This window comes from Mustela putorius, unplaced genomic scaffold (assembly GCF_011764305.1).
Source record: "Mustela putorius furo isolate JIRA1106 unplaced genomic scaffold, ASM1176430v1.1 tig00537248_pilon_pilon_pilon, whole genome shotgun sequence".
NCBI lineage: Eukaryota > Metazoa > Chordata > Mammalia > Carnivora > Mustelidae > Mustela > Mustela putorius.
This window is the reverse complement of record NW_025422387.1, coordinates 4051269-4063605: the sequence shown is the minus strand read 5'-3', so window position 1 is coordinate 4063605 and position 12337 is coordinate 4051269. Positions and strand designations below refer to the sequence as shown.

The following is a 12337-nucleotide window of genomic DNA, read 5'->3' as shown; positions in this document are numbered from 1 at the left end:
AGGGAGCCTGCTTTCCCCTCTCTCTCTGCCTGCCTCTCTGCCTACTTATGATCTCTCTCTGTCAAATAAATAAATAAAATCTTAAAAAAAAAAAAAAGTAGGATGCTGGGTGCCAAAGGCTGGGGGGCAGGGAATGGAGGAGTGTTGCTTAATGGGGACAGGGTCAGGTTTGCAAGATGAAAAAGTTAGTGCACCGCCTGGGTGACAGTCAGGCGTCTGCCTTTGGCTCAGGTCATGATCCCAGGGACCTGGAATCAAGCCCCACGTCATGCTCCCTGCTCAGGGGGAAGCTGCTTCTCCCACTCCCTCTGCTGCTACTTCCCCTACTTGTGCCCATTCTCTGTCAAATAAGTAAATACAATTCTTTTAAAAAATTATATTTAAAAATACAGGATAAAGAATGCATAAAATTGATCTTTGTTATGAAAAAAACTTATAGGGGCTCCTAGGTGGCTCAGTTGATAAGCGTCTGCCTTCAGCTCGGGTCATGATCCCAGAATCCTAAGATGGAGCCGTACACTGGGCTCCCTGCTCAGTGGGAAGCCTGCTTCTCCCTCTCCCACTCCCCATGCTTGTGTTGCCTTTCTCACTGCATCTTTCTCTCTCTGTCAAATAAATAAAATCTTAAAAAAAAAAAACTATATATAGATCTGTGCACTATGATTTCTAGGATATAAAACTTAACTTTGGAATGTAACCGTAGAGGTTGGGTAGGGAGAACTCTCATGTTACATCCCTCTGTACTTTTCCAAATTAGCCTGGATCTATTATTCTTATAATTAAAGACCTTCCTAAAGTAAATCATCACAGAACCTCAAAATCACAAAATACACAGAAGAATTCCATTTTCATTTTGACTCGGTGTTAATGAACTGTGAATAAAAACTATTATCTATTTGACACTGATTATAAGCCAAATCTATGTTAAGCACTTTACGTTCGCCCTCACAATCCTATGAGTGAGGACTGCTATCATTACCATTTTACAGATGAGAAAACAGAAGCTGCATTCCTTCTGGGTTGAAAGCAATCACTGGGATTTGAAACCTGGCAGTGTGGCTCTGGGGTTCACACTCCTAACCACTGTGTATTGATGCTGTGCAGAAATCAAATACGGATAAAACTGTTCTTGAAAGAGGGCGCCTGGGTGGCTCAGTTGTTAAGCATCTGCCTTCCAATCAGGTCATCATCTCTGGGTCCTGGGATCGAGCCCCACACTGGGCATCCGGCTCTGGGGGGAAGCCTGCTTCTCCCTCTCCCACTCCCCCTGCTTGTGTTCCCTCTCTCGCTCTCTGTCAAATAAATAAATAAAATCTTGAAACTAAAACAACACATGAAGGAAAGAGCACAAAGGAGTCAAGTGGAATTATGTTATGTTAACTCTATTTTTCTATTTTAACCACCACACTGACTGTGGTAGGAAACTGTGTGACAGAACAATCGGAGACCAGACTGGCCCACCATGTGTCAGGGGCCCCGTTCGCAGTGGCAGAAGGGGTTCTCCCCCTTGCAATTTTAAGTTTGAAAAAGACTGCTGTGGGGACACCTGGGTGGCTCACTGGGTTAAAGCCTCTGCCTTCGGCTCAGGTCATGGTCTCAGGGTCCTGGGATCGAAACCGGCATCGGGCTTTCTGCTCAGCAGGGAGCCTGCTTCCTCCTCTATATCTCTGCCTGCCTCTCTGCCTACTTGTGATCTCTGTCAAATAAACAAATAAAATCTTTAAAAAAAGAAGTTAAAAACAAAAGAAAAGAAAAAAGAAAAAACCTGCTGTGTATGCTGACAACTTAAAATTGGTTTTTGTTTCTGGCGAATCCTTTCTCTCGTGCCAGGTGACAGTGACTACTGCTGTGCCCCTGCATGCTCTCTGTCCCCTCCCTACCGCGCCCCCCACCGCGGCCGTGGCAGTTCTACCACAGCCACTTCTTCAACCCCAACTTCTAGGCCGCCCACCTACACCGCCTCACCGCTCTATGGCTCTAGCAGCTTCGGGGTAAAAATAGTGCTTTACTCAGCAATCCTTCACTAGGCACCTTCTCTAGCAGCCTCTCTGTAATGCCTCCGTTTTCCACAGGAAGCACCTACAGTCCTCTTTTTACTCCTCTTTGTCTTCTTGAAAACAACAAAAAAACAAGAACCAACTTCCCCCAGCCTGCCATCTACCCTTGTCCTTTTATCCTAGAAAACCTAAACCTGGCTTGTTTCGTTCTGGTTTTTGTCAAACTACTGCTCTTGACCACTGCACCCCCAGTCCCGGCCTCACCCCCACCCCCACCCCCAGAAGCAGAATGGAAGCTGCTGTGACTCTTGGGAATAAAACAACAGGTACCACAGCAGCCACAGGCTAGTATCAAGGCTAGTTTTCCTAGAATTCTGCAAGTGAAACTATTAACTGCACCAGATGATTTCAGCTCCTTCTTAATCTTTTTTCAAGGGGATTTGTCTTTTTTCTGCCTTAAGGATCCATTCTTGGCTGCTACATCAACGTCAGTTTTCAATCTGTTTAAGTCCCATTTAAATGTAAAATATGTGGTAAATATGCTGTTACTAATACCAGTTAGAGCTTCAAATTTTGTTCAGGATTCTCTCTCTAAAACAGGTATCCGGCCATCCTTAACATAACCGTCCCCTGTGTTGTCATGTTGGTTTCTTTTTTGAACAGGATAATGGCTTTCACAGGTGCATGTGAAATCTGGGTTTATGAAAAGATTGAGGGGGCGCCTGCATGGCTCAGTGGGTTAAGCACTCTTCCTCAGTGGGTTATGCCTCATGCCTAAGCCATGGCTCAGGTCATGATCTCAGGGTCCTGGGATCAAGCCCCGAATCGGGCTCTCTGCTCAGCAGGGAGCCTGCTTCCCCCTCTCTCTCTGGCTCCCTTTCTCCCTACTTGTGATCTGTGTCAAATAAATAAATAAAATCTTTAAAAAAAAAAGAAAGAAAGAAAAGATTGAGAACTGCTCGAGGACGTTAGTCAGAGATTTCTTAGATTTCATAGTACTAATCCCCCACAAATGAAATTCTTTTAAGTACACAAAATCTGCTCAAATATTTCAGTATTTTGTCCATATGAAACAAATGCCCTCATGTCAGCTACCACTCTGCTTTATGAGGTTGGTTCAAACCTATAAAAACAATTACTTCGGCAAATATTATCTCTGTTACAATTTTCAAATCTAAAACATGTTTTCAAAGTCTTTCATCACAATATAGTATACTGCAGAAAAAATAATATATTCCAAGTTGGAGAAACAGTAACTTTATAGTTGAATTATAAATTTTACCTGTCTACAAGAATTTGATTGGTTTTCTTCCAATCTTCAACTGCAGAAATTTCCTTTGCCTCCAGTTTCTGTTTCAAACTATTTATTTCTGATTCATAATAAGCTCGAAGATCCGCTATGTGTCGGGCATGCTTTTCCTTCAGGTTCTGCCTAATTCTGTGGTTGAGGGCAAAAAAAAAAAATTTAGGAGAGCATTTCCTCACTCTCTATCCCATAAGAGAAACCAAGAACACAATCTCTTGTAATCAAAAGTACAGCCTTTTTCCTCTGCACACCCACAGAAAACATAACAGATTATTACACATGTTGACAACTAATTAAGCAAAAAAAAAAAACCAACCACATGGATCAATCTTTAGATGTTCTCCCTTAAAAATTCTGTATCTCGAAGATTTTATACGTTAGGGACAGTCAATAAAAACCGCTGCCATCATTCAAGCAGATGTCATACAAAATCGGCTAACGTTAGAAGCCATGCACTGAAATACATACTTGGACAGTATCACAGGATCTTCCAGGGAAGCCAAGGAAACGCATTCTGGGACACTGCTGACTGTCCCTGGAAGCTGGGACGGACTGACTGAGGCTGAGGTTCCCATGACAGTGTTTTCTTCATCTACAGTGTTGACCGAGATGTCATTACTATTAACAGTATAAACTGAAGGAAACGTGGAACTGGTCCTACTTTCATTTTGGAATCCATGATTTTTCCAAGAGTCCACTGGTGAAGCTTTTGAATTTGAGGGATATTTTGGGAATCCAGATAACTGAGAAGCAATATTACTTGCTTGTGAAAATGAGTCTATGTCAGAGTGACTAGACATAGTAGGTTCTAGAACAGCATCTGGTGAAAAGGATATTCTGTCATCAAGGGCATTCAAAAAGGCCTGTGGTTGAATCCCTGAAATCTGCTGATCTGGCTTCATGTGTAACGTCGGATCTAGAGTTAGTACCTAGAAATAAGACAGACAACAGTAAGGTTTTGCCCTCAGTACTCCGTGTTTGTTTTTAAGTGAGTAGGCTTTAGATCTCCTAGGGAAAATAAAGCTTAAGATAAAAGTTAAGAGTCATGAAGCAGCTTTCATTTTCAGTCAGAGAGTGTTGACAATTTACCTCTGGTGGATGATTTGGGTTGGAAGGAGAAGTGAGATTCCTCTCAGGTAACTGCTTGTTTTCCCTTTGTTTTTTATGATAAATATCCTTCAGTGATGGTAGCTTCATCTCATTACTAGTATTAGACTTAAAGATATGAAACAAAATTATTTGAATGGTATTATCAATGATGAAAAAAGTTTACTGGTATCAAGATCAGCACCACAAAAAGATTCTGGAGAGATTTTAAATGAACTGAGACTCTATACTATCGGACTTAGAAAACAAATTTAGAAGTCATTACCTGTTAATTATGAGTCTCCCTCAGAATGAAAAAAATTAATATCCCCTAACAATAAATATTAAGGTGGTAATCTGAACCCAACTTTTTAGTAGCCTAAGAATACTTCTAAAGAATTAAAAACTTTGGTAGCCCCTCCGACTCAAGATAAAAAAATCAAATTTTGAGGTAAGAAAAGACTTCATCATGCATAACCAAAGCAGGATGAGAAGAGTTCTGACTAAATTAGTATCATGTGACTCAAGGGGACAGATATAGGGATACCTTTATAGTTATTTTCCTATTTTTTAAAAGATTGATTTTTTTTTAAGATTTTATTTATTTATTTATTTGACAGAGATCACAAGTAGGTAGAGAGGCAGGCGGGAGTTGGGGGAGCAGGCTCCCTGCTAAGCAGAAAGCCCAAAGCAGGACTCGATCCCAGGACCCTGAGATCATGACCTGAGCTGAAGGCAGAGGTTTTAACCCACTGAGCCACCCAATGCCTAAAGATTTATTTTAGAGGGAGGAAGAGGATTGAGCCCATACACACAAGCAGGGGGAGTGGAAGAGAGGGAGAGAAAGACAGAATCCTCAAGCAGATTCCCCACTGAGCGAAGGACCGCCCCACCCATCACACAGGTTCAATCCCAGGACCCTGAGATCACAACCTGAGTGGAAATCACAAGTTGGACGCTCAACCGACTGAGCTACCCAGGAGCCCCTTCCTATATTTTTAAGAGTTGGCAGACCAAAAAAAAAAAAAAAGTGTTAAGAAACAAGTTACCCAGTGGAAATAAGACCCTTTTAAAAACTCTTAAAATAAGAAGGCATGACCCTAATTACAGCTTGAAGACAGGGCTCTGCCACGCTGGAAATGTGCAAAGAGGTCTAAGCTCCAAACATTAAAATCTCAGCCTTAAATTATTTCCAGGTGGGAGCTATTGCAGAGCGTGGCAGTGGATCATTTAACCCCAGGTCTCATATATAAACCATGGACTTTCTCTTAAACGAGATTACAGATTCAGCAAGAGGTACACTGAAAGCATTGAAAGAATACATTCACAGGGGGCTTCAAGTTTGTGTCCAATTTCCAGACCCTACACAGCCTGCAGAATGCCATGAATTATTTTTTTTTTAATATTTTATTTATTTATTTGACAGAGATCACAAGTAGGCAGAGAGGCAGGCAGAGAGAAAGGGGGAAGCAGGCTCCCCGCTGAGCAGAGAGGCAGACACGGGTCTTGATGCCAGGACACTGGGATCAGGACCTGAGCCAAAAGCGGAGGCTTTATCCCACTAAGCCACCCAGGAGCCCCTGAATTAATATTTTCAAACAAGCCCTTTAACTAGCTTGTGAATAAGATGATTAATTTTTTTTTAAATGAACGACAGAGTTCCTCTTTTTTTTTTTTTAGATTTTATTTATTTATTTGACAGACAGAGAGATCACAAGTAGGCAGAGAGGCAGGCAGAGAGAGAGAAAGAAGCAGGCTCCCCGCTGAGCAGAGAGCCCGATGCAGGGCTCGATCCCAGGACCCCAAGATCATGACCTGAGCCGAAGTCAGAGGCTTTAACCCACTGAGCCACCCAGGCGCCCCAAAGATGATTAATTTTTTATGTGCATGGGGGCACCTGGGTGGCTCAGTCAGTGAAGGGTCTGACTTTAGCTCAGGTCATGATCTCAGGGTCCTGGGATGGAGCCCCACAGTCCCAGGGACTCTGCTCAGCGGGGAGTTTGCTTGTCCCTCTCCCTCTGTCCCTCCCCCTGCTCGTGCCCCTCTCTCTCTCTCTCTCAAATAAACAAAAATCTTACACACACACACACACACAGATCTTTTTAAGTGTGCATTAAAGGAATTAATTTGTTGACTATAAACCCTTAAAATTAATAATTTCCATAATGCTATTTTGGAATTTTACTTTTTATATACCAACATCCCAAAGGCCCTTTCAAAACTCTCAGCCTATAACAAGCAGTGCTCTGGTTGTGGCCTTGAGCCTGAGGAGTCCCTCCCTAGGAGCTTGGGTGAGCAGTTGCAATTCCTCCATAGAGAGCTCACAGTAGAACCATTTTTCACCATTTTCCACATCTAGGATTTCTTTTCATATTTTAACATCTGTGAAGTGAGGATGCCTCTTGTAATAAATGGCATCTTACACAGCTTGCGATCAAGTAGCAACCACGACCTAATTGTCATTGCCTGCTCAAAAGTAAGTATCAAAGACATCAAAATTGGCCAAACAGGTGTCAGCAGTCTGGAAGAAAATCCTAGAGACTACATCAGAACCCCTGAGAACCAGTATTTGAGGGATGGTGAATCCTGTATGTTTATCAATATTCCCCCACCTGGGGGCCAAACATAGGCCAGTTCTAGATGACCACTAAAGCCAGATAAAAACAGCACCAAGACCTTTCTTCCTTTTTTAAAGAAATGCTACATCCTCAAAGCTCTCGATGGCTCAAGGAAAACAGTATATGGGAAAACAGAAACCCACACTGAGTTGAAGAGAGCTGTGTAAGCCTCTATAGGTGAAAAAGTTTTAACAAACTTATATTACTTATATTGTCCTTTTTATGTGTGTTTAAGATTTCTTTTATAAAAATCCATGTTTAATTAGGTCTACAAGCTCTTTCAATAAGAATAAAATACATATTCTACTATAACAGTGCTCTCTTGGTAATTTTGGGAGGAGTGAGAAGACAAAACAGGAAGTCTTAAAGGCAACAGTGTCTTAGCATCACCAAAATACTGTGTCCATTTGCTGATGGTGCAGATTACATCATGCACACAGTGAGTCCTGCAATGACAAAGCCCACTGAGCCTTCCGGCCCCTCACAGTCTCATTCCTCAGCTTTCCTCCCTCTGTGTTTATCTCTCTTTTTCACTCCTTTCCTGAAGGATGGGATGCTGGATTCCGCCCCATTGTAGGACTCTGATGTCTACACGTATGTTGTTCCCCCACGGCCCCGCCAATGCTGGTCAATCATGCTTACAGCTCTCCTGGTTACCTTCAATGTAATCCCTTCTTTTCCCAAACTACCTTCTCACCACCTGACCAAAACATGGACATACACAAGCTGGATAGTTTTATTTCATTATTCTGAAGAAAATACATTTCTCAAAGAAAATTAACTAGGCAAATTAAAATACTCAAAATTATGGTACAAATGGATTAGAAGGAGGGCATAATAGGTTGGAGAATCAAAGCCAGGTGTAGAAACAGCAGAAGCAGTTGCCTGCGGACCTACTGGATTTAGAATCGTAGGCACAAAATCATCTCATTTCATTTTACAACACAGTAACTGGACATTTCTAATTCTACTCTTCAGTAACTTTCCTATGATCACGTAAGGCAATGAATGAGAGACCCCATTTCAAAGCAGGTATAATTTACAGCCCAGGCTTTCTTTAATATATCAAATTGGAAAACACAAAATTTATAATGAAACAGCATATTTAACTACACCTGTATAATGCGAACACCCACCCACAATGTGTTTTTAAATTACCTGGCCGGGAGACATATCTGTGCAGGAGGCTGGTGCAAACGTCTTCTCTAAAGTTTCAGGCAAAGAGTGATACATGTCCTTCTCCTCCAGCTTCCAGTAAGTCAGTCCTATGGCACACAAATATGACAACATAGAAGACTGAGGAAAGAGAATAAAAATGCTCTCTAGGAGAGCTTATTTCTACTTAAAGAAAATTATATACAGAGAGTGACTAGTTTTAGGCTATATGGGAAGTTGAATTTTGATGGCATAGAATCTCTTAATTGCCTTACCATGTAAGAGTTCTAATTTAATGATCCAAATATTTAAAACTGAAATGTACTACTACAAGGCAAAATATGGGGCACCTGGTTGGCTCAGGCAGGAGAGCACATAACTCTGGATCTCGGGGTGGTAAGTTCAAGCCCCATGTTGGGTGCAAGGATTATAAAAAAAAAAAATTTTTTTTTTTAAGTCAGGATAAACTAGTACAATCTAAAATGTACTTTGGGGCACCTGGGTGGCCTCTGCCTTTGGCTCAGGTCATGGTCTCAGGGTCCTGGGATCCAGCCCCGCATCGGACTCTCTGCTCAGCGGGGAGCCTGCTTCCCCCTCTCTCTCTGCCTGCCTCTCTGCCTACTTGTGATCTCTCTCTGTCAAATAAATAAATAAGATCTTAAAAATAAAACAAAATAAAAAATATATATATACTTCATAAAAGACCATTTCTTTAGGAACAGTACAGAAAATGCAATATAAAGAATTCAATGGTTCAAATACACATTCAGAGTGTTTACTATGCCAGGCCAGGGAGCAGGAAATGTGAGACATGAACAGTAAATAAGTCACAAGGTATACCCGGAAGGTTAGAAGACGGTAAGCACCCAAATGGTTAAGATTTAAAAATCGGGTAAAAGGAAATATGTGGGGTGTGTGTGGAGGGGTTCTCGGGGTCGGCTCTTTGCAAGGTAACAAGACAGAGTAAGCATGTTAGCCCTGAGGGAGGTCCCCTACGTAAAAGGTGGGGAGAACATTTAAAATATAGGAAGCAGCAAAGCAAAACCCTAAAAGGAGACCATATCTGGCACATTTAAGCCAACAGCCTCGCTGCTGAAGCAGAGAGGAGGAGCCGCAGAAAATGAGGTCAAACAGAACAAGGCTAGACCTTGCGGGGCCTGTGGGTGCCGACGAGGACTCAGGCTGCTCTTCTGAGGGAAAGAGCACAGTGGGGTTTTGAGCAGAGAAGTCACATGATCTGACCCCTCTTTAAGAAGGACCCTACAGGGGCACCTGGGTGGCTCAGTGGGTTAAAGCCTCTGCCTTCAGCTCAGGTCATGATCCCAGGGTCCTGGGATCCAGCCCCGCATCGGTCTCTCTGCTCAGCGGGGAGCCGGCTTCCTCCTCTCTCTCTGCCTGCCTCTCTGTCTACTTGCGATCTCTGTCAAATAAGTAAATAAAATTAAAAAAAAAAAAAAAAGAATCTGTTTCTTGGTTTGTCTCACTCTCTCTCTTTAAAAAAAAAAAAAAAGAAGAAGAAGGACCCTACAGGCTGTTGCACAGATGGAAGGGTGCAAGGGTGAGGGCAGGGAGGCTGGGCAGGACGCGGCAGAAACCCAGGGGACAGGTGATGGGAGCTCTCTGAGGGGGGGCAGCATGACGGGGGTTGAATTCCGGCAGTTTTCATCCTGCAAGGCTAATTCATCCTGACAAACCGCATGTGGGATTGTGGGGGGGAGAAAATCAGTAGGTTACATCACTGAAGCTAAAATAAGCTTACCACGGAGAGTAAGGAACGGCTCACAAAGGGTTTGCATTTCTTTTTTTTTTTTTAAGATTTTATTTATTTATTTGACAGAGAGAAATCACAAGTAGATGGAGAGGCAGGCAGAGAGAGAGAGAGGGAAGCAGGCTCCCTGCTGAGCAGAGAGCCCGATGCGGGACTCGATCCCAGGACCCTGAGATCATGACCTGAGCCGAAGGCAGAGGCTTTAACCCACTGAGCCACCCAGGCGTCCCAAGGGTTTGCATTTCTTAATTCACTCTGGAGCACCTGGAAAATGCTGAGATGCCTTCTGCAAGGGTTTAAATAACTGTAAAAATATTTTTTTCCTTCTATCCTTCTAGAATGTGTAACACAAATCAATGCAAGTAAGGAAGTCAGACTTAGAGGCACAACACAACATAGAACAGATTTACAGAAACCGCTCCATTACGCCGTATAGCATCATCGTCCTATTAGAAGTTGTTATAAAAAAATGACTCTCATACCTGTTCCTGAATCAGACATCCAAGAATTTGGACTCTCATCTGGTTTGTTGAGGTAAAAAGCATGAGGATGCTTAGCAGCAGTGAAATTAGACTACAAGGCAAGAGAGAGAACTGTGAGTTCAAAGCTGAAAATCATTAGGCACAAACTGCTGACCCAAGAAATGAAAGCCAGGTGTCAACCCCCGGCCTAGAGAAAAGTCTCAGAGGGTTCACGAAGAAGGAGGAAAGTCTGGGTTTCCCCACGATTACAGAAATGCACAATGATAGGAACTAACCGTGAAGGATTTTCTTCTCCTGTGTGTTTACAAAAGTTGATTTGGGAGAACACGGGCAATTGGAGCTACTTAATGAGCTCAGGAAGAAAATGTATTTATAATTTGCCAGTAACATCCAAAACAAATTCAAAATGCCTGGAATTAAAGTCATTTAGGGTCAAAATTAATGTGAAAGCCCTAATAATTCATTTTTATCATTAAAAGTACAATAATTCAAACTCTAAAAACTGCTTTCAGTAATCTATATGAACTTCAAGTAGTAAACTATGTCTTTGTATAGGCAACCGGTTACTAACCACAGAGAAGGCTCGAAATGCTTGCTTATCACCGATTCTGATAAAAGTACTGAGCCAACTACTCCTTGCGGTGTCTCTGGCATTGTCACAAGAAATTTAACAGAAGAGCATTTTTATCAGTATTTTTCTCGTCAGCTCCACCATCATCGAACTTTTAGTTTTAGTTAAGAAGTATTTTTTTTTAATTTTTTTAGAAAGGAGCTTTTTTTTTTTTTCTTAAAGATTCTATTTATTTATTTGACAGCGATCACAAGCAGGCAGAGAGGCAGGCAGAGAGAGCGGGGAAGCAGGCTCCCCGCTGAACAGAGAGCCTGATGTGGGGCTCGAACCCAGGACCCTGGGATCATGACCTGAGCTGAAGGCAGAGGCTTTAACCCACTGAGCCACCCAGGCGCCCCTGTTTTTGTTAAGTATTAAAGTTGTATTGCTCACAATCTTGTGTGGACCCACAGCCAAAGTAGAAGGCTACAGAGGTGACAGCACTCTGCCTACCAAGGAGGGTGTCTTCCTTATGCTAAAACAACAGCTATTTCAAGATGGGCTTCAAAATAGCTAGTACCCAAAGAAACTACCATTGTAGAAAGAGAAAACTGGATGCCAAGAGGATTCTGTCCCTAAGGATTCCCTGACGTAGACTGAAACTAGAAAAAACAGGAGAAGAGGAAGGATGAAATAAAGAGTTTCAACGCGGTAAATCCGCAACATTTGACTCAGGATTATGCGGGTAAGAAACGTGTTCACTTCAGGTGTGGCACCTCGGATTCATCAACTACCTGTATCTGAAAGCCATCGAAAACTCAAATAAAAGAAACTTGATCTCCCATAACGATTTCCTACCAAAAATACCACTCATCTTTAAAAAAAAGAAAAGGAACGGAAGGCGCAGCTGGGTGGCTCAGTCAGTTGAGTATCCGACTCTTGGTTTTGACTGCGGTCAAGATCTCAGAGTCCTGGGATCAAGCTCCCCATCAGGCTCCACACTCAAGAGCAGAGTCTTCTTGAGATTCTCTCCCTCTCCCCCCGCCCCTCCCCCAGTGCTCAAGAGCCTGTGCATGCACTTGCTCTTTCTGGCTCTCTAAAATAATAAATGGGAGAGTTGCCTGGGTGACTCAGTTGGTTAATCATCTGCCTTCATGGCACCTAGGTGGCTCAGTAGGCTAAGTGTCTACCTTCGGCTCAGGTCAGATCCCAGGGTCCTGGGATTGAGCCCCACATCAGGCTCCCTGCTTGGTGGGAAGCCTGTTACTCCCTCTCTCACTCCCCCTGCTTGTGTTCCCCCTCTCTTGCTGTGTCTCTGTCAAATAAATAAATAAATAAAATCTTAAAAAAGAAAAAGCATCAGTCTTCAGCTCCA

At 42.7% G+C, this 12337-nt stretch overlaps 1 protein-coding gene across 9 annotated transcripts in view; it reads right to left on the bottom strand.

Annotated features, from left to right (window-relative positions):
* The window catches only part of MPHOSPH9 (M-phase phosphoprotein 9), a 66780-nt gene that overhangs the window by 38412 nt on the left and 16031 nt on the right, over positions 1–12337 (bottom strand). For 8 of the 9 annotated variants that reach the window (XR_006604760.1, XM_004753124.3, XM_004753125.3 and 5 more), the window contains 5 exons: positions 10413–10503; positions 8166–8272; positions 4393–4518; positions 3772–4232; positions 3280–3435 (listed from right to left, as the gene is read on the bottom strand). Coding sequence is in view for 8 of the 9 variants with exons in the window: in XM_004753124.3 (XP_004753181.1) it covers positions 3280–3435; positions 3772–4232; positions 4393–4518; positions 8166–8272; positions 10413–10503 (941 nt within the window). In the remaining variant the exon portion in view is untranslated. The remainder of the gene's footprint in view (positions 1–3279; positions 3436–3771; positions 4233–4392; positions 4519–8165; positions 8273–10412; positions 10504–12337) is intronic. The other variant, XM_004753123.3, reaches the window with a different exon arrangement.